The 21512-nt window shown below is 39.9% G+C and overlaps 2 protein-coding genes across 2 annotated transcripts; one reads left to right on the top strand and one right to left on the bottom strand.

Moving 5' to 3' along the window:
• Nucleotides 1-1023: 1023 nt before the first annotated feature.
• Nucleotides 1024-9772, top strand: slc25a19 (solute carrier family 25 member 19). Its single transcript, XM_017708084.2, has 7 exons — nt 1024-1204; nt 2136-2287; nt 3944-4099; nt 5679-5849; nt 6573-6747; nt 7426-7556; nt 8729-9772. Exons 2-7 carry the CDS (start codon nt 2165-2167, stop codon nt 8906-8908), a joined length of 936 nt encoding a protein of 311 aa, XP_017563573.1. The 5' UTR covers nt 1024-1204; nt 2136-2164; the 3' UTR covers nt 8909-9772.
• A 2233-nt stretch (nt 9773-12005) lies between these two features.
• LOC108433488 (THAP domain-containing protein 6-like) lies at nt 12006-20396 on the bottom strand. The gene is made up of 5 exons (XM_017708085.2): nt 20220-20396; nt 16953-17145; nt 16722-16817; nt 16202-16432; nt 12006-13330 (listed from the first exon to the last, which is right to left on the bottom strand). Exons 1-4 carry the CDS (start codon nt 20297-20299, stop codon nt 16241-16243), a joined length of 561 nt encoding a protein of 186 aa, XP_017563574.2. The 5' UTR covers nt 20300-20396; the 3' UTR covers nt 12006-13330; nt 16202-16240.
• Between the last annotated feature and the right edge of the window lie 1116 nt (nt 20397-21512).

Raw genomic sequence — 21512 nt, 5'->3', positions numbered from 1 at the left:
AAGAAACGCAGCAGGATAAGAAGATTTTTGCGGAGCAAAACCGTGAAAGGGAAAAGACAATCGAACTACAAATCCCATGGACGCTGCCGCGCCGCTTCCTGAGCTGTGTGATCAGTGCGTCATCGACGCGACAGATTCTGTAGTCCGTTTTGGGAAAATGCTCGTTAAAGTTCCTTCTTTCTGTTTCTCTGATTTAATCATGTGGAAAGTCAGATCCAACAGAACACGCAAGTGACACGGTACGTTTGTTGTGTAATCTGTAATATTAATTTCGAAATATTTATCAGCTACATTTTGGACGCAAACAGCATGAGGTGATCTGACAGACTTTCCTTTTCTCATGACATGCATTATTATATCTTTTACAGTGTGGCAGACGTGTCGGTGCACTCCTCAGTGTATAAGCAAAATCAATAGGAATTAATACTTAGACACTTGGTTTATTCCGTTTCACCAATTTGCCAGATGTTAACATTAATATAGATTTAAAATGATATCTATGTCACATTAAACTACGTTTAAAATCCTGTCGTAGTCTGCGGCCCCCTTTTCTGCTTTAAAAACGGATAGGAACTAATCTGACAAGGGAAAAGGAACCGGCGAAAGCTACAGCACGAAAACAGAGTCGGACAGACTGTGTTCCAAATTGTATACTCGTTCCCTCGATCCCTACGCCCTATCTTGAAAAAAGTAATCGCGGGTCTCTTTATAGGCGTTTGCCAGTGAAGCGACAGCATGTGTGATGACACCCCCTTTCAGCACAGTGTTTTAAAGATATAAACGTCGAACAATTAGAGATTTATTTGAGATATATACGGATACTATTACTAAATAATAAATAACGCTGCTGAATAACAAAGTTCATTTTCATTTTTTTAATGAATGAATCTATTTTATCGATATAGGTCCTTGTAGTGGCAATGTCGCTTTAAAAAGTCAAATTTGCCAATGGCAATTGGAACACCACTACAAAACGGCTGGCGCACTATGTAGTGAACTATTTCGCAATAGTGAGTGGATTGAAACACATCCGGGGCGCTCTTTGTCATTGGGCGTTTTTCAATTTGCCCTCATGGTGTTAACAACACTGTCGGTGTCAGAGAGAGCCATGAGGTGTAGTGCTCACATTATGTAGCAGGTAAAACTGAGAACGACTTATTTTCCCCAGTCACACGCAGTGAGTGCTGCAGTGATCAGCTTAAAGGTAAGAGTTTGTTGTTGTTTATGTAGCACGTGTAGTTAAGTCGTAATGTCGAGGGCGTAAGACACATTTGCCTGGAAATACGATTGAGAGTATAACCTACTTACATTACATTGCCTTGTTTAGGTCGGGTCAGTGTCTCTCACCTGTTCATAGAGCCCCACGGTTTTTCACATTTTTGTGTATTTCCTGCTACAACACTCACTTTAACTTCACGAAGGGCTGAAAGGAAAACAGAAAAACACTAGCTAAGAATCTGCTTTGCAGGGGGGAATAAAACGAGGCTTATAGGGACACTTAGTTAACCTTCCCCACATCTTCTGTAATCATGCCTAACACTTGGGTCATACAGCAGAGCTGCAGTGGTCTCTGTAGTGGAATATCCTGGTTTAAAGGGGAGTTCTACCAACTTTTCAAAATTCCTCAGTAGTACAGTCTTTGTGATGTAGTTATACAGAGTGGTTTAATGTGAAAATGATTCATTGTAAAGAACTTTACCCAGATTTCTTTGCCCTTGTTGTAGTAGGAACCAGGGGTCACTGTCTGCAACACAACTATAGCCATTCTGTTTGCTATCTAAAATGACCAGTGAATATTCTGATATTTTATAATGTGGATGAGGCTAAAACTGTCTCTCTCAAAACTTGTTTCAGGCATCAAGCAGCATATACACGACCATTTTATGTAATGCTTTTCTGTGAGGGAGCTTTTAGAGGCATTAGACTCCTCAGACGTCCAGTTCCTATCACCAAAGCTGTGAGCAGTTCTGATTCTGACTCTAGAATGGAGAACTGAATAACTTTGCTAGGAAGTTGAATCTCACATCTGTGTTTATGAGGTTTCATGTCAGTGGCTACTGAAGAAGAAGAAGCTAAGAAATCATATTGAAAATATGTTGTGGTGAGATTTCATATTTCCTTCCCTCGTTTTCCAGGCCCTGCTGGTGAGTCACACGGACTCGGGATGGTGGGATATGACCCGAATTTGGCTCTATCCCCAGAGGAAGCTGCTCTGGCTGGGTCATTGGCTGGCGCGGTCACCCGGGCCATCATTAGCCCACTGGACGTGGTCAAAATCAGGTTCCAGGTAGGACTATTACGGTGATGCTGTTGAAGTGAATAAAAGCAGCTACTGTTACACCATTACAGCTCTTCTAAATCTGTCTCTGTGCCAAGCAGAGAATCCAGAGACTGAAATTAAGTCTATATTAGAGAGCGTGTCGTCCATCGGTCTGAGAACAAGCCAGGCATACTGGCTTTTATACCCCTGCAGCTATTGGCACATCTGCTAAGGTTTACGTCATGAGCTCTGCCGTTTAAAATAAGGAAAAATATGAAGTAAATAACCTGCACTGAAGAAAGAAAATAACATACACAGACATAAGAGCCTGTTTTAAAGTGGAAGTTGCTTTCAGGTACAGTCTGTAAATGGAGCTCATCATTGCTGCAATAAGAAAATCTCATAATGATATTTTTTATGGTGTTTTTTAAAATTATTTTATTTATTTATTTATTTAAGCTGTACCTGTGACTGCCATTGATCTTGACTATGGAAAAAAAGTTCACACAACAAAGCAAAAGTGCACTCATATAACATTCATATTATGGAACACATGGTCATTCTGACAGCTTGCAGTGCAGTGCAGAAGGTATAGGGGGCAGTGTGGTGTCTGTGGTTTGGTTGCACCTTAAAGGAAGAAATGGTGAGGGTGAGGTTGAGGGTGAGGTTGAGGGTGAGGGTGGTGGGAGGGTGAAGTGAAACATTATTGGTTAGTTTTGTTTTTCCCTGCCTTCTGGTGCATGGTGATGTAATCAAATCCCAGGAAACAAGAATTTTGTCATTTAAATGATGTGATGCAATGATTGTTGTTTAATATGACTGGGTACGTGTAGTAACAAGGTAAGAAAGAAAAAAAAAGAGTTTAGTTAGACTTTAAATGATGCATACACTGTAACAGGACGAAGGAATAACAGTGAGATTGACTAAATATTTGAATACCAGTCAACATATAGAATTAATCGTCAGTTACAGCCCAACTGGACAGCCCTGCTGTAGGCTGTGGAGGTTTTGCAGATTGGGTTCACAAGCCTCTTTTGGTTAATGCTGCTTTGTGTGTGTGGAAACAGTGAAAATAGTTGGGGCATGATTCACGTTATGAGTCACGTTTTCCCAGAATGTCTCCTGACTGCACTGTGCAGAACAGATGAAAGGAAAACGCCCAGATTTTAGTGATTTTACATTCATTTCAGTCTGATCGTCACAAAATGTGCATTTAGAGTTGTATGTCGGACTGTCGGAGAGAGAAACTAAACACTCAGGATGTGTGATACAGATGTGTTACTATATTGTTATTATATTTCTGTATATTGCGCCTTGCAGTGTAAGAAAAACACACTGGTGAATTTTTCATGTTTATTAAAATTGCATACCATTATCACATGAACTCCTTAATTAATTAAAACCCACATCTAAGTAATCATCATGTAATAAACAAAGGGAAAAAAAATAGTGATTAGTTATTGTGCTCTTTTGCATATCACAGCATCCTGTATTCATAGCTGTATGCAGAAGTTTGAACACTTTACAAAATCAGCCAAACATAAACTGATCAGGGGTGTATAAAGGTATATTTGCATATGTCAACATTGTAATCTCATGATAATGATTAGCAAATATTTTTTACTTACAAAAATGTGTTATTTTTTCGACTGCAGTCTGATGGTGTGTATTTGTGTCCTGTAGCTGCAGATTGAGCGGGTTTCCTCCAGAAAGCCTCAGGGGAAATATTCCAGCCTGCTGCAGGCCTCACGCTGTATCCTAACAGAGGAAGGACTGGCTGCTTTCTGGAAAGGCCACATACCTGCCCAGCTGCTGTCTGGGTGCTACGGAGCGGTTCAGGTAACACACAGGCCTCTTCTCCAAACGGCAAAAACGCTTCTGAGCACTAAGTATGACCATTCCCGTGACACTTCCACACAGACATGGTTCGGTTTTCTGGATGCGGGTAGCTACCCATGCTCAGAGTCACAGGAAGCTTCAGTGGGAGGACGTTGATTGGTTCCACTTTTAAGTCGGTATTGTGCCACCGTGTCCTGCATGATTTCAGAACTGAAAACAAATCAAATACGTTTGGTTTACTTACACAGTCACCAAATCAATCAACGCAGTGCATGATTTTCAATCCACCCTTCAAAAAATGTCAATCTATCAATCCATCCATTATCTAAGCTGCTTCTCCGTCAGGGTCGCGGGGGGGTGCTGGAGCCTATCCCAGCAGCTTTCAGGCGGAAGGCAGGATACACCCTGGACAGGTCGCCAGTCCATCGCAGGGCAGACAGACAGTCACTCACTCACTCACACCTAGGGGCAATTTAGCATGTCCAATTGGCCTGACTGCATGTCTTTGGACTGTGGGAGGAAACCCACGCAGACACGGGGAGAACATGCAGACTCCACACAGAGAGGACCTCCCGGCTGGGGAATCGAACCCAGGCCCTCCTTGCTGTGAGGCGACAGCGCTACCCACCACACCACCGTGCCGCCTATCAAATTAACCAAAATTGCTAGATTTCAAAAAGACACTGACATGCTGTCGTCTATAAACAGGATTAAAGTACAGAAAATGAGGCTTTAGGATGGCTGCTCTTTTTTTGGCTTTGCAATGTTCTTTTGTCCATTTTCATAGACAGCAGTATGTCATGCAGTGTCAGAAACCACGTAAGCTTGTATACGTCTTTCAGCAGTAGGGAATCAAGCCATCCAGAGTAAGATGCAAGACAATCACAACACATTAATGAATGGCTGTGCTTTAATTAATTCATACGTTTCATTTGAATAAAGGCATTAATGGGTTTTATTTCCTCAGAAATTTTCTGAGGTTAGTTGGTCCAATTTGTTGTCACTGGATATAGTGATCTACAGTTGTATGCAAAAGTTTGGGCACCCCTGCTCAAATGACATGTTCTGATGATTTTCTAAGTGAAAATAAATTCACGTTCTGTACAGAGACCACATTTAAGCACATTTTATTGTACATTTTAACATATTTGAGGGGAAAAATAAAACAATCTGGTCTGTGCAAAAATATACTGTGTTTTGTATTTTTACAGTATGTTAAGCTAAACTTAGGCAGTTGTGTAAATTGTAAAATTTACAGAAACATGCCATAAATTTGGTTCCTGTAGAGCATGTTAACTTATTTTACTTAGAACATTAACAAAATGTCATATGACAGGGGGTGCAAACAACTGTGTTTAAGAAATGTTCCAACACATTTTATTTACTTTGTGTTGGCTAATGTGCAGCAGTCTCCCTGTTAAATAAACAAACCAATTGCTTTATCCTCATTTGATATGAGCTCTCCTTTCTCCAGGCTCATCAAAAGCTGCTCTCTCTCTCTCTCTGTGTGTGTGTGTGTGTGTGTGTGTGTGTGTGTGTGTGTGTGTGTGTGTGTGTGTGTGTGTGTGTGTGTGTGTAGTTTGCCATTTTCGAGGTGCTGACCGAGGTGGTCCATAACAGCACCTCCTATAGCAGCCAGATGCCTGGGGTGCACTTCTTGTGTGGAGGTTTAGCTGCCTGCTCAGCAACTATCGCCTGCCAACCACTCGACACACTCCGCACACGTTTCGCTGCACAGGGAGAACCGAAGGTACACAGATGCGCACTCCTACTGCAGGACAGCATATTTCACATGGCTTTGCTTTCCATTAAATACAAAGCTGCAGCTATAAGCACACAGCATAAGCCTTACAAGTCTACAGTTATTACAGTTATTTGTGTTACTATGTAAATGTGCCTGCGCAGACATTCTTATTTCCGCAATGAATTAAGTTTACTTTTGATTTTGTATTCTGTATTGACATTCAATTTTTTCTGTTTGTATCAGTGCCAGAAAAATAGCATAAGCGTGGGAAATGTTATGAAATGTTGCTAAACGGCTGAGAGTACTCCGGTATTATTTAGGATTAGGCTTTAAGTTTATATATTTACTAAAGGATTACCAAAAGAAATGGCCCAAAATTACTTGAAGTCTGGTCAAAAGAAATCTGGTTCCATTGACTTACAATAAAAGTAAAGTATATGTAAAATAGTAAGAGTAAAGTGTAATTATATATATATATCCCTAACCCTACATACACACACACACAATCTTGGAATATCTAGAGATTTCCACCTCTAGTTTAAGGCTTTGTTTACGATTTAACTCTGTTTTAACGTGAATTTTTGACAACATAAATATTCACTATTGTCTGTCTTTTTTGTATTGTAGTATAATGTATTAGCAAAGCTGAATGGATGTGGTAAAAAATGCCAATCTTGTTATGACTGAAGCTTTAAATGCTAATGCAGCTGTTTTGCTGTTTTTTTGTAGGTGTATAGGACACTCCGGCATGCCGTTTTCACCATGTACCGCCAGGAGGGGGTGTTCACCTTCTACAGAGGCCTCACTCCCACCCTGGTAGCTGTTTTCCCCTATGCTGGCCTCCAGTTCTTCTTCTACAACGTCTTAAAAAAGCTGGCGCAACATGACGGCAAAAAATCAAAAGGTCAGACGTACAGCAGTCAGCATCAGAATAAGACCTTGTTTTAGAGCTAAAAGCAAATAAAAATTGCACCTAACGTCAAATGCAGTCAGTCAACCAAGCCATGTTCCATGTCCGAAGTTTGCTTCTAAGTTACAAGTAAAGAGATCTTATACATCATTAATTAGCCCTGTGCAAACTGGATGCCTACATTATAACAAGCTTGCCTCAAACCTTGTTATGTTGTTCAGGAATCTCAGACAGACTTGCTTAAGCTGTTTCTGACCCTCTAATAAAGGTATGGACAGAATTCAAGATGGTACAGTTTTCAGAGATGCAGCATATTGTTTTCTATTTTTATAGCATATAAAAATACAGTGTTAGAAACCAAATAAGGTATGAAACCAAATCACATTTTACGATCAGACTTTTCAGAATTAGGTACAAAGTCTTGTGCAAACGATAACACTTAACGTCCATTAACACAATCGACACCAACCGAGAACACAGGCAGAACAAGCTTGCCATCAAAACCCTATTGGGTCCCGTAACTGTTTTTCCTTGGCAAAAGGTAATGTTTATTTTTACTGTATGCAATGTATTCTCACACACATGCATGCTTAATTGAATTTTTCTGATGGACTTTTCAGCCATGCTAACGTTGTTTTTTGCCAGAGATTTAAAGTGTCTTGCCTTTCTTAGGTGGTTTGCAGAGTCTGCTGAGTGGTGGCATTGCAGGGGTCATCAGCAAAACCCTCACGTATCCATTTGATCTTTTCAAAAAGAGACTACAGGTCGGAGGCTTTGAGGAAGCTAGAGTCCACTTCGGTCAGGTACAGCATTCATCTCAACACTTGGTTGAAGTATATATGAAGAGATGAGAAGTTCAGAGTATGTATGCGGTCACACCAAACATGAGTAACCTTTGCCTGGCAGACAGGCCAGTTCGCTTGAATAGGAAAAGAAAGGAATTCTGATGTCAGTTCATTTTGCGGGAGGATGATGTAGGCAAGTTTGTGAACCTTGGGAGCTTGAGCTAATGGAAAATCAGGCAGCGAGCTGTGGCAGAGACATTACAAAGGAGGAGACTGGTCACTGGTTGAAAAGTGAATGGTGTAGCTTGTTATGCTCAACATAGCGTCTGTTTACAGGGAATGTTTGGCATCTGTTTACAGTCAGCTTGCTTACTGGTAAAGCCACAGCCGGGAAACCCCGCCCCTCAGTTGCGGTTGTGAGAATAGCTTACAGATAATTGTTTTGAAACAGTAATTTGGTCTTTAGTTTTCTCTCCCTAGTCAAAGAAATAGGAAAGTGTCTCCCTGATGGCTTTGCCAAGTTGGACACACTGAGTGGACACACTTTCCTATAATGACTTTGGCTTTGATTTCTTCTTTGTGTAAAAGGCTAAATGGAGGAACTGCTTTTCTGTCAACATAATGTTGCTCGTCACTCACAGACACAGAAAAAACAAAAAAACAAACGTTATTTAACGGACTATATTATACAACTATATATATTACTGTACATTACCTTCAGAACATATCAGAACCTCTCATAATTGCCTGATTTGTTGCTCCACAATGGCAATGAAAATAGTGAGCTGACACCTGAGGTGGGCTCAGTGTGCTTTGTTTTATGGTGTAATTCATGCATAGTGAAAACAAAGCAGCCCTGGTCCGCTTCATGCTTTGCTTTATGATTAAAGAACCTCAAGGCTTACCCTACATACACAGCCACAAGCTTCCAGTGCTAAGCCGTAAAAACACATTACTCAGAAGAACGACTGCCAGTGATCTTACAAAGAGACAGCAGCACTGATCTATTAAAGAAATAGGCCAAAAATAATCCAGATAATGATTTCACGAACAACGCTAACTATTTAGTGGCCTTTAATGGGTGGTGTGTACGTCAATCAGAACTCAGTGCTCTGTGCTCATCTTCATGCAGCTTTGACGAATAAGGGCTGTTTTGTGTAACGGGGTGTTTTTGGTGATTTCCTCTTCAGGTCCGAACGTATCATGGCATTGTGGACTGTGTAATCCGGATATCTAGAGAGGAGGGGCTGCGTGGTTTCTTTAAGGGGCTTTCACCCAGCCTGCTGAAAGCTGCTCTATCTACAGGACTCACCTTCTTCTGGTACGAATTCTTCACCAGTGCCATCTCCAACCTGAAGGGCCAGCTGTAAGCAGGATGGCTAAAAGAGAGAGGAACTGGAAGCTGCCTGTGTGTGTATCAGGTGTGGGTTTTAATGATTTATAATAACAATTTTATTAAGCATTATTATTTATACCACATGAAGTGGTTTCATGTCAGCGTTTTAAAGCAGTAGTTTGGCAAAAAATGTGAATTTACAAGATGTTCTACTTACCTCAAATTTAGTCAGAGCAGCAAAGTCTTGTGATGCTGAATATCTTCATTTTGGAAATGGAGTAGCACGGACAGTTTCAGGGCCTCTTTCAGGAGCTGAAACCTTTGCCTGTAGCTTTGATGCCCATAACAAATCATCATGTCAACACCAGAACAGTGTTCCATCATCCAGAAAATTGTGTTTGGTGTGCAGGGTATCATCAGGCCAAATTCATTTATTAACAGCAGAATAAACTGCATGAATATATTGTGTTTGGTGTGTAAGAGTTTTACACAGTAAAACTTTTCACTAAATGTTTTGCAAAACAAATCCAAGTGAAAAGTCTGTGATGCCACTTCGCATGATTTTAGCTACATTAGCATCACAGCTACAGCGCAGAGCTACAGCAGTGAATTTTGGACACTGAGCATGTCTTGTCTGATCAACTAAATTTGAGTGAAATGGAAAGTTCTTGCCAAACTTGTTTAAAAGGTCTAAATGAACTTATGTTGCTAATAGTGAATCAAAGCTTGTGTTTCCTGTTGGCGTTACGTCATGAATACCGGCATTACTGGCTTTGATTCATTGTTAATCATCCATCCATCCATCCATCCGTCCGCATGGTGGCGTAGTGGGTAGCGCTGTCGCCTCACGGCAAGGAGGGCCTGGGTTCGATTCCCCGGCTGGGTGATCAGGGTCCTCTCTGTGTGGAGTTTGCATGTTCTCCCCGTGTCTGCGTGGGTTTCCTCCAGGTTCTCCGGTTTCCTCCCACTGTCCAAAGACATGCAGTCAGGTCGATTGGACATGCTAAATTGCCCCTAGGTGTGAGTGAGTGACTGTCTGACTGCCCTGCGATGGACTGGCAACCTGTCCGGGGTGTATCCTGCCTTCCGCCCGAAGACTGCTGGTATAGGCTCCAGCACCCCCCCGCGACCCTGATGGAGAAGCGGCTTAGATAATGGATGGATGGATGGATCATTGTTAATCATGTTAGCTATAATTGTGACTGTACTTCAGTAATCATTTTGATCATTTTAACACTTCATATTTAATGAAACCTGGCAAATCTGCCATTTTAAGGATGGTCTTTCCAATCAGAGTTTGTAAGACGTGTGAAAGGCTGATGTTCGGATTGGATCTTCTAATCACGCACAGAGTCGCAGAAATGATCTGCAATTTAACCGCACCTACAAACCATGCATGCTGTTTACCCGTCTACTTTCTCTTTTTCCTCTGGACTCAGGGACTCTTTCAGTTCTGATCTGGGCCATGTTGGTGTCATTTTCCATCATAAATCATTACAGGAGGCAAGCATGAATAATAACAGAAACAATGGGGGTAAATGGACATATAAACAAACTAGACTTGAGAGTCAGAGTCAGGAAACAGCTGAAACTTTTTGTTTACACTCAGTCATGGTGCTGAAACCACCGTCCATCCGTGGCTTTTAAAAATGCTTTTTAACATGTTTTTCTCTGTCACAGTCATGCTCGTGTGGCTGTAAGTGCTAAACATGATGCACTGTATCGACAAGTTAGAATATACAAGAATGCATGTTCTAATTTTACAACATGAATACTTCATTTTAGAAAATTTCTCATCTATTCTTCTGAAATGTCTCCAAATGGTGAACCTTTTAAAAATACCTCACTTGTGAACATATTATATTTACATATTAAGGGTGTAAAAATGTCGATAGTGTGTTGAAAAAGTTTCTAACTGTATCAGTGGTCTCTTTTGAGGGTCTCATTCAGCATCTTTTATGGATATCACGGTCCAAACTAGGCATCTGCTTACATGCTGTCTATGGTTTTATTGTTCATAGCTCAGTTGTACTGCCTTAAAAACATTACGTATTTTCGCATAAGGACACACTACTTGGCAGTCATTCGTTCTGAAATAAAATTTGGCTTTATCTGAGCAAAACCAAGCTGTAGTTCAGAATTAGAGCTCTGTAGAATCTGGACCTCAGAACCAAAAATCAGATCCAACCTAGAAATGTGTATCATCACACCACTTATATGTATGAACAAAAAGACTGAATCATTGATCATGACTGTGTCCACCTCAGAGTGCTGCAGTTCTGTTCATATGTATTTTAACTGATTTACCACTTAACACAGTGACAAATGAACTAATGTATAAATACTTCCTCCACAAAAAGTTTTATTTCTGCATATACTTGCTGTCGGAACAAACCACTTTTAGATGGTTAACACGACAGCAGAAATAAAACTGTTCTTAACTTCAAATGCAAGTTAATGTAACAAGGTTGAATCACATGCACTTCTAGACTGTTTAAATTGGTCTATTTGTTATGCAGTGAGCAGCTGACATTTCCAGATTATGTTTTAAATAAAACATATGGAAAATGGAAAATGCAAGGTTTTGTTTAGTCAGTGATGATGCAGATCTGCAGCAGTCTGTGGTATTTTGCACCAGCCTGCGCTGGTACCATCTGTAGATATAAGAATTTAGATGTTATGAACGTTAAGTTATCCCACGTCTCAACATTGTTGGGAAGAACATGTGGATTAGGCCTCCGCCTGTTTTTACATGCATTATTTACTATAGTTTAAGACTTGGATTCTGTAGGATGGTCAAATATGACATCTGTATATACTCATATATGCCACTTCATTTTTTAGTCAGTTTAATGATGTTGAAACACTTCTCAGAAAACACTGACAACTGTAACTTGATCTGTGTGTTTAATGTGCTTGGTACATGTTTATACCTCACCGGTTTTCATTTTCTCTGTATCATCTCTGTACATTTAAAAGTGCCTATGGATAAATTTCATTTCATGTTTATTTGGATCACATGTAAAACCACAGCAGTTGTTCGTTACAGCTTGTATTACAGCTTATTTTAGGTCATCAGTTGGCTTTGAAGCATCTGGGTCATATATTGAAGTTTGTTTTTGGTTGCTGTGCTAAGCTCTGCACTGAACCAGAGTCAGGAACACTTTTTCAGCCCGAATTATTTTGTATTGTACCCACATTGGTTCAATGACTATTTAACCACTCTGTCTGCATCTGTGAATGTATTTTTCTCCTCTTTCTTTCCATCAGTTGGAACATTGTTGTATGTTGCTGCTCTGTTTGTGTCTATATGGGGTCAAGAAGCTGAACTAAGTTATTTCTAAAATAATTTTTTACCAAAGCCAATAAAGAGTGTTTGTCGTATTTTGTTGCGTTTGTTCTTGCCTCTCCAGGTTATGACAGTTGATGTCTCTTATCTTGTTACTGACTGACTGGCTCAGTGACTGACTCCCACAGTTGAAACATACATGCATAAGCGTCGCCCAAGACAAGCAGCAGGTGACTCTATACACCATTAAATACTGCTCTTATACCCTCTTATGCTAGAAGTGAAAGGCATTCACTGTGACAAATCACAGGTCTTATGATGATGACGTATGCCCTATGTACTGTATCAGACACCTCCATGACAAAATCCAGCCGATCCAGCAAAAATAGGTTTGCCTAGTCTTTTTATTTTTCTGATTAGACTGATTAGGGAGTAGCAGCTCCCATTACAGCAATGTATAAACAATTTCAGAAAGAAGTAGACAGACATGTTTCCAGTGCGCATTTGAAGGCTGCATTCACAACATTGTGACCTTGCTGCAGCCTAATAGGGCCAAAAGGATAAAGACAGTGGCTAAAAGCCTATAGATCACAGTCTAAACGTGGAACCATTGTGAAACAGCAATCCATATAAATGAGCTAGAAATAAAACGGTAGCATGGTTCCTGTTCTGCAGGTTAGGAAAATATTTCAAACTAAATGTTTAACTGGCTGGTCACACCAATTTCATTGTTCCAACTGTCACACATCAGCAAACCCATTAGAATAATAACCAAATCTTTATGTACATGTAACAGCATACAAAAGCCTCAAATTACCCCAAACACAGGAAGAGGAGCTAACCTGATTTAACGGGTGGTGTCAGATGACTGTGGTACATCATTAGTCGGCAAAAGATTTTCGCATTTATCAAAGGAAATTGCTGAGAAAGCTCAACAACAAACCCGGTCATATACAGAAGTGTACTGTCCAACAAAGGTTGCTCAACAATTTCACATATATCCTCAAATGGAGAAGAAGTGGAGTCTTCTTCATCAGCTGGCACCCAAGAAAACAGTCTCATCTTGCACTGTTACACAGCTCATAGGCGACATCTCGACATGGACCATGAGATACTAGAAAACACTCCAGAACTGAGCTGCAGTTGAGCTGCTCTTGTTTCATTCGCCTGAAAGGGTAAACACATAGTGGTCTTGTATTACTTCTTCTAAAACTAGTGATCCCATAAGAAAAAGTACTGCAGACCAGGAGCATCACTAAAAATCTAGGATTGTAGGGCTAGGCCTCTAATGGCCCCAGAACGTCTGTTTATTTTAGGGTAACAACAGACATAAATCGGTGTAGTAATTTGGTCAGGGTGGCATGTGGCAGATCTGTCTCTTAATGGTTTGTAATCTAAAAATGTGCAAAGGCACTCCAGAACTCAGTTAACTGTTTCAGATGCCAGTATTCCAGTGCCAAAAATACTAGCCGGGTGTTCCTTACATTTCATCACACGAAGACAGAGAAAACACACAGGCTTCCAATTCAGGGAAGCACAGAGTTCATGTTTTAAAAGGACTATAATCTGTCAGTTCTGGGAGTAATTTTATTATACTTTGCTTCTGCTAACTAGACTAACCACTCTAGAAACAATGAAAATATATATTTCTTTGAAACCAACATGTCGACACGTTGTCCCCCGAGGAGAAAAGAAGATGTGTAGAAGATGCTGGGTCTTCATCAGTATCCAAGGTTGTACGGTTGCACCTGTAGCTCATTAGCACTTCCAAAGAGGGAGCTTTCGTTACTCGTCCAACACGTCGACCTGCTGATTTCCCATGGCTGTTTTTGAACATTACAAGTGTTTTCAAATTCTAACCTCTAGTTCTGTTACCTACAACGTAAGCAGACAGTCCTACACTGATTTTGGCTGTTTCCTCTTTTTTTGTTATTGCTTTTTTTTCCTTGACAACTGGACAACGTTCATTAACTCTTACAGATACTCGAATATCAAAATGTGCATCTTAATAAGGCACGGGTCTAACATAACTGAAAGGAGACTAAATGTAGACCTCATTCAGTGGCTGAGTTGTAAATGAAGTCTTTCAGAGTGGGGATTGTAACCACAGGTCACAACGTCTACAACACAAATATAGGCAGTTTATTTACTATCCAGAACCACCAGTGAACCTACACGTGTCTTTATAGTATGTAATGTTGATAAAGATAAAACGGTGTAAAAATCTGGACAAAAGGAGTTTTTAGAGTTGGATGTCAAGGGTCGTATTACAGAAACTTCCTATCTTTTCGTCTTAACTTAAGATCTGACATGTCAAGATAGGATTTTGGACAAATTTGTATTACAGAAACAAATCTTAATTTAGGAATCTTATCTTACAGTAACTTATCTCAAGTTAAGAAATCATACCCTACTCAAAGTCGACAATCAACTGTCACATCTCTTACCAAATGACCATACCCCCACAGCTAAAATGTAAACATGTATTCAAATTAATCAAATTAGTCAGACTAGCTACCGTTACACCAGCAAGCTACTGTTATCAATGTAAAAAATACTGACGTAATAAAAAGTACTGGAAATTATGAATGTTGTGAGAGTGCCCCCTGCTGTTCATCAGTGTCAGTTACCATTTCCCAAGCAATTTAGCCAAGTGTGCTAACATTATTCCTCCTAATAAACAGCCGCAAGTTCAGCCTCGGTCTCCTCATTATTCACTACCATCACTGTAATATTTTATCTGACAACTTTTCATCAACAGTAACAGACAAATGGACGAAGTTAAGACTGCTCTGGGGCTGTCTTAAAGTTTGGACAGAATTGGAAATTTTGTCTAGTTAGGATGTTACTTATCTGGAGTTAAGGGACACGATTATGAAGTTTTTTATGAGCAATTATTCTTTAATAGCTATTGTTCTAAACTCAGTTCTAACTGAAGTTGTCATGGAAACTAAGATAAATAATACTAACATAATAGAAACTAAACCGCGTAATAATATTTCAGGGTTAAGACGTTTCTGTAATATGGCCCCGGGGTCCAATCACCACCACTATGGCGACTCTCTACGTTTCTCTGGGACACAGCATTTCACACCAAACCACTCTGATTAACTTTATTCTTAGTCAGTCTAAGTAACTTTAATCTTAACCATTTAATTATATTGAACATTTTGGAAAAATGGTGCAACACCTTTAAATACTAGCTATCTACTTACTACAGGCACGGTTTAAGCAAAGGTACCAAAGTCAAGCAAAACCATCTCCTCAGTATGTTTCAGTTGGTGCAATCAAAACGAGTGATTTTGCTCTGTTTGTGCTCTCATGTTTAATAACCTACATGTGATAAAAATATTATTATTGTTGTTGTTATTATTACTAACTTCTTGAATTTCAGTTGAATTTATTCAACATACATATTAAAGGAACTCCAAGTTTAATGAGATAAAACTGTTCAAATTTTTGTCTGAACTGGAAAATCTTCACCTAATTGGCAACTGGTGGAGCTGCTGCCTTTCTCAACCAAATTATAGTAACACTGCTATGTAACATTGGAATAATTATACCATAATCACGTCACTGCATATATCATATGATGTCATGAGCCGTTATTAAACAAAATCGATAGCCGTCATTTCATCACACATGACATCTGTCATATCAATTACCAGTAATGGTAGATAGTGATGTGTTGGTGTTGTGTAACATGGTTATGTCAGCGTGATGTAGCAGAGTTGAAGTGTCACTGAAAGTACACATATCCATCTACCAGTTGAGGAATAGAGGGATATAGAACTGAGTTATGATTAAAACCCTTTCACTGTGACGTTATTACAACAGTCAGGAACAAACATTACAAACAACAAACTACAGCTACTACCACTAATGTGACCGTTCGAAAGACTGAATGGAAGAAACTAAAAAGAAGGTGACGGAGAGTCTCATGGACACGGGGAAAACATGAAACTACCCTCAGAAGGGGCACAAAGTCCTGAAAGGCAAAATGTGATAACCAACAACAACGATGGGAGCACAACGTACCTGCTGATCTGATGGTATGAAAAACAGGAGGGGTCCTGGTTAAAGTGACATACGCAGATGTTTTGCCGTGACTGGACCTTCACCCATTAGACTCGTCAGTTTAGCTATGTACCTCCTCTCTCTGTCTTTGGCATTGCGGAGTTGCCGCTCAAGGTCCTCAATCCTTTTGTAGGCTTGGGAAAGTTTGTCCTTCAGCTTGTCCAGTGAACAGGGTACTACATACAAGTGCTCCTGCACAGCATAAAAGCCTTTTAACCTCAGTTATTGTCACTACTTTTAATAAATAAATAAATAAAACTTACCAAGACAGCATGAATAGTTCTGCTTAATTGATATTATTGCAATTATAAAATGTTGAACAACAACTATTTTTGACAGTATGTTGCACTGCTGGGTCTTTTTTCTGTTTTCAACATTGAGTTACACATTGTAAAGATTTTTTCAGCTGTCACGCCCTAAAACCTTAGATGACTCTCTCGAGATTACATTTCAGGACTGTTACTAACCGAAAAATTCTCACCTCACAAGGTAGACTCTGTGGTTGTGGCTCTGTTTTGACCTTAACAGGGGCAGCAGCTTTTTGCGATGTTACTGTTTTTCTTGGTGTCACAGGTCGCTAAAATAGCACAAAAACAGATCACAAGATACAGTAATAAAAGATTTTTCACCTAATCAGTTCAATAACTTCAATAACTCATTAGGATCAAATAACACTTAAAAGGTAGAAAATGATTTCTAATCATAAGCATACTTTTTGAAGGTGTGCTGGAAACTTGAAAACAGATGGGACTGCTCCGTCTCGAAGGCGCACGGTCTGTCCAGTCCTGTCAAAGTCATCCTCTGTGAAGTGCTGGCTGCAAAGAACTGTTGAAGGACTTGCTATAAAGGAGTCTCTCCTGACAGCAAGTTCCCACTTCTTTTTAAGTACAGGATCACCGGGAAACCTGTGAAGCAAATGATTACAGCAGCAGTGGTTTGGTAACAGACATGAGCTAAGCAGGAATGATGCAGCGCACAAATGTATAATCTGCATATTAAAGTGTAAAATGTACAATATTTTAACAGCAAAGCATTCGATTAGGAAGCAATTGAACATTTAACAAACTATCAATGTCCATAACATGGGTTGCCAAAATGGGCAGTTCAGATGAAAGGGAAAAACTTTTTTACTTTTAATGCAAGTTAATGGAAAGTGATTTTATTCTTTTATTCCAAGCATTAATTTATCTACAGTGTAAAAGGCTCAATGATCAATCAGTGTAGAAAAATAAAGCTGGAAAAAAAAAATACTTTTTTTGGACAGCAACAAAATATTAATCATAAATCATAAATACATTTACGCTAATTACAGGATCAAGGGCTGCATGATGATATTGGACGATACTGAGATAAAACTATACTAAAACTTTACTGTAAATGTCACAGAAATTAGCAAGAGACACAGTCCTGTAACAATGACCAAAAAGTCCCCTGATTTGAGAAGGTAAATACATCAAAAACGTTATCGCTCACATTACTAAGGTGACAGCTGGTTAGCTGTTACTAATACCAGAGCCATTTTATGAAGTGCCCGACCACTTCCTATTTCCCCCATTATATCAAAAACAGGACTAGGAGCAGAACACTAGCATTACTGTTACTGAGTGCTGAGTGGTTGGCAAGCAGAGCAGCTCACTGGCTGTTCCTGCTCACAGACGTTCTGGACGTTCATGAGGCGCCATTCGATTTCTAAAGCTCTTATATATATGTTCATGCATTTATGAGCTCCATGTTCCATATTAACCCATTTATTCTGGACTTGCTCTAGCGCTTAAGAAACTGGGAAGACATTACAGGGTGGTAATTCTCCTCTGTACAAGTTCTCTGCGAGCACTAGTGGCTTTCATGGAGGTGTCCATGTGTTTTCCCCACTACGCACCTCAAACAGGGTTACAAGATTGCTTAGTTTCCAGGTAAAAAGTGTTCAAAATCCACCAAAGTGCCTGAAAAAGACATCCAGAGATAAAAAACAAAAAGGTGATGTAACCAGGCAACCAACATCACATCAACGATATGCATCTGAGTATGTTATCCATGGATTTCTTGCCTTCAAAAATTGCAGATAAGTATGCAAATTGTCACTAGGTGGCAGTGTCTGTCTTTTCAACAAATTAGTTTATTTTTTCACTGCTAGGAAGACAACAAATGCTTTTCACAGAGTGGATTTAAAAAAAGATTAATAATTTCAATAAGGTCATTAAATATCTTGATTTGTATGTGTATCATATTTTCATAACCCCCACCCCATGCTTGTCCACCTCATCAGCATGTCTCCAAAAATAAACTGGCTCATGATGCTGATGCATATGGGCGGGGCAAAGCCCTCTTCATCTACAGGGAGTGGCTAAAAGCAAAATTTTGATACTGGACTTAAGCAAAAGTTAGACTAACTTAAATTTCACCTGTGTTATTAAGTAATTCAGTTTATCAATTTGCCATAAACACGCCAGCCCAAATTTCGTCCACCTGCCAAAGTATTTCCTCCCCGCCAAGTCCAACCAAAATGTGCCCTGTTGGATGGAGACCCACCCAATATGGCCACACTGCTTCTGAGCCAAGTGGAACACTTTATTAATGTTAATGAATGAAATGATATATTAATGAATTAATGCTGAGGTAAAGATCACAGAGGAACTGTACTTGGGTGAAAGGTACGTGTCAAAATCTCACTCATCTCAAAGCAGAAGTATGAAGACAAAATGTACTTGAGCGAAAGTAAAAATGTATCCATGTTTAAATAATAAGGTCTACGCAAACGCTAAATGCTTTGTGTTCGGTAGGTTGTTGTGAGGCACCTAATCTGCTCTAACGTTATTAGGTCGCAGAAAAAGACAAATCAGTCAGGGGAAGTTTGATTTTACAGTTTTATGAATTGGGTTGAATGTTTTAATAAAAACGATAAATGAAAAAGTAAAGGATCAGCAAGAGAAGAATAGCTTGGGAGGTCTGTAAAGAGTAGTTTCAAGGTCTAAATGAAAAGTCAGTTTCTTCTCTTCGAAATGCGCTAATCTTTCAGTAACATTTGAGTGAAGCACACATCTTCCAAAGAGAGTACATAAGCAAAGGTAACCAAGTACAATTACGTGAGCTTGCTTATTTCAAAGGCATATATCGTACATCCACCTTGTATTGAACTTCTTCCCTTATACCATTAGTGTGTGTATATACATACCAAAAAGGTCTTAATTTAAAAGTAAGAGTAAAAGCACTCGACAATTTTCAACCAGGCTGTTTGGCCTTGTTCAAAATCTTGTGGTTGGTTAGTGTAGTGGGTAACACCTCTGCCTTCTACGCTGTAGGGGTTCAATCCCCTGTTTGGACAAGCCCCCTACACTATACCAATAAGAGTCCTTGGGCAAGACTCCTAACACCGTCTTCACCTACCTGTGTAGAATGATCAAAGCCAAACGCTGTAAATGTAAAAACACCCCTTAGAATCTGAGTAAGAATGGCCAAAGCTTAGCGAGCTGGGTTAACTACTGTAGGGTGAATATCTAGCTACATTAGTTGTGCTGGGTTTTGTGACGTCACAGAAACAGTGAAATCACAATGGTTCTTTCTGGACGCAAGTTTCCCCACGGAGGCCTGGAGAGTGAAAGGTAGTTATTCAGCCATGCACACATACTAGCCTTAGCTGATTAGCTGGCTACAGCAAACTCTTTTATCTCAAGAAAGTGAGGGGAATGCGGTTTTCCATGATACTGCTGCTCTGATTATTTCTTCTTCACAAATCAATCAACACAGTGAACACGAGAAGGAGCATTTACTCCGGTGTGGTGGATTTCCTTCGGTATCGTTGCGCGTTGACTCGAGAGCTTCGCCTTTTAGTCACAGATCCGATGCAGTATGGCTAGCTTAGTTAGCGTTACATACGATAAGCTGGCAGTCCAGAGTGCACAACACACACACACACACACACACACTGAAACAGAAACACACACTCAAACACACACTGAAACACACACAAAAGCGCTCTCACTTGTGAAAAGTAATGCCCTTCTCCCTCGTCTGGATGCTTCTCCGTGTCATGCACTGAAAAGCTGCGCAGTTTTGCGGCATTTTAACGTCCAGCGTCTGTTTCGTCCTTTTACTGAGATCCTCGTAAAGCCAAGATGACCGTTCTAAGATGGCGGCGCCGTTGACGTACTGAAACAAAGGCGTCATCAGAGACGTGCAGGGTGCCTGCAAAAAAAGCCCCCCACTGTATTTCAGTCACGACGCTGGAGTAGCTTTACGTACAGTAACGTACAGGGTCGAGTTTGTTTGTTTGTTTATTTATATCGTCATTACTTTTTACCTTGGAGTCAACAGTAAGGCACAAAATACGACTGACAATGAACAATGTCACCACGAAAGACATCAAACATAAAACAAGCTGAAAAATAACAATACATAAAAATAAATCTAGTTAATTATTTCTAGTGGTCTTCAAAAAAGGCACAATTTATCGCAGACGATACGCAACTGTACATATCAGCCAAGCCTGATGACAAATACAGATTAAAGAAAATGGAGGCCTGTGTAAAAGATGTGAAATGCTGGATGTCACAGAATTTCCTCCTACTAAACAGTAACAAAACAGAGGTTCTCCTTCTGGGTCCAAAATTAGCAAGAAATAAACTACCAGATTTAATTTTAAATCTCGCCAACTTTCCAGTTACACCTGGCTCAGCAGCAAAAAATCTTGGCGTTATAATTGATTCAGATTTATCATTCGATCAACACATAGGCAGCATTACTAGGACAGCTTTTCTACATCTTCACAACATTGCCAAGATAAGAAATGCCCTGTCCCTGCGTGATGCAGAAACACTAGTACATGCCTTTATTACTTCCAGGCTAGACTACTGTAATGCACTACTGTCAGGATGTACGAGCAGGAATCTAAGCAAACTTCAACTTTCCAGGGTCCTCACTAAAACTAGAAAATTTGATCATATCAGTCCAGTGCTATCATCACTTCATTGGCTGCCTGTTCAATTCCGTATTGATTCTAAAATTCTTTTATTGACGTATAAAACCCTACATGGGCTCGCTCCTGAGTACCTGCAAGACCTTATTTCCCATTATGAGCCATCACGACTACTCAGATCCCAGAGTGCTTGCTTATTAATAGTTCCCAGAATTCATAAGGCTGCAGCTGGGGGAAGAGCTTTTTCTTATAAAGCCCCCAAACTCTGGAATGATCTTCCAGAAACTGTTCGGGACTCCGACACAGTCTCAATCTTTAAAACTAGGCTGAAAACACACTTGTTCAGTTTAGCTTTTGGTA

Source organism: Pygocentrus nattereri, chromosome 1 (assembly GCF_015220715.1).
Source record: "Pygocentrus nattereri isolate fPygNat1 chromosome 1, fPygNat1.pri, whole genome shotgun sequence".
Classification (NCBI taxonomy): domain Eukaryota; kingdom Metazoa; phylum Chordata; class Actinopteri; order Characiformes; family Serrasalmidae; genus Pygocentrus; species Pygocentrus nattereri.
The sequence above is the reverse complement of the archived record's forward strand: the minus strand, read 5'-3'. Positions and strand labels throughout refer to the sequence as shown.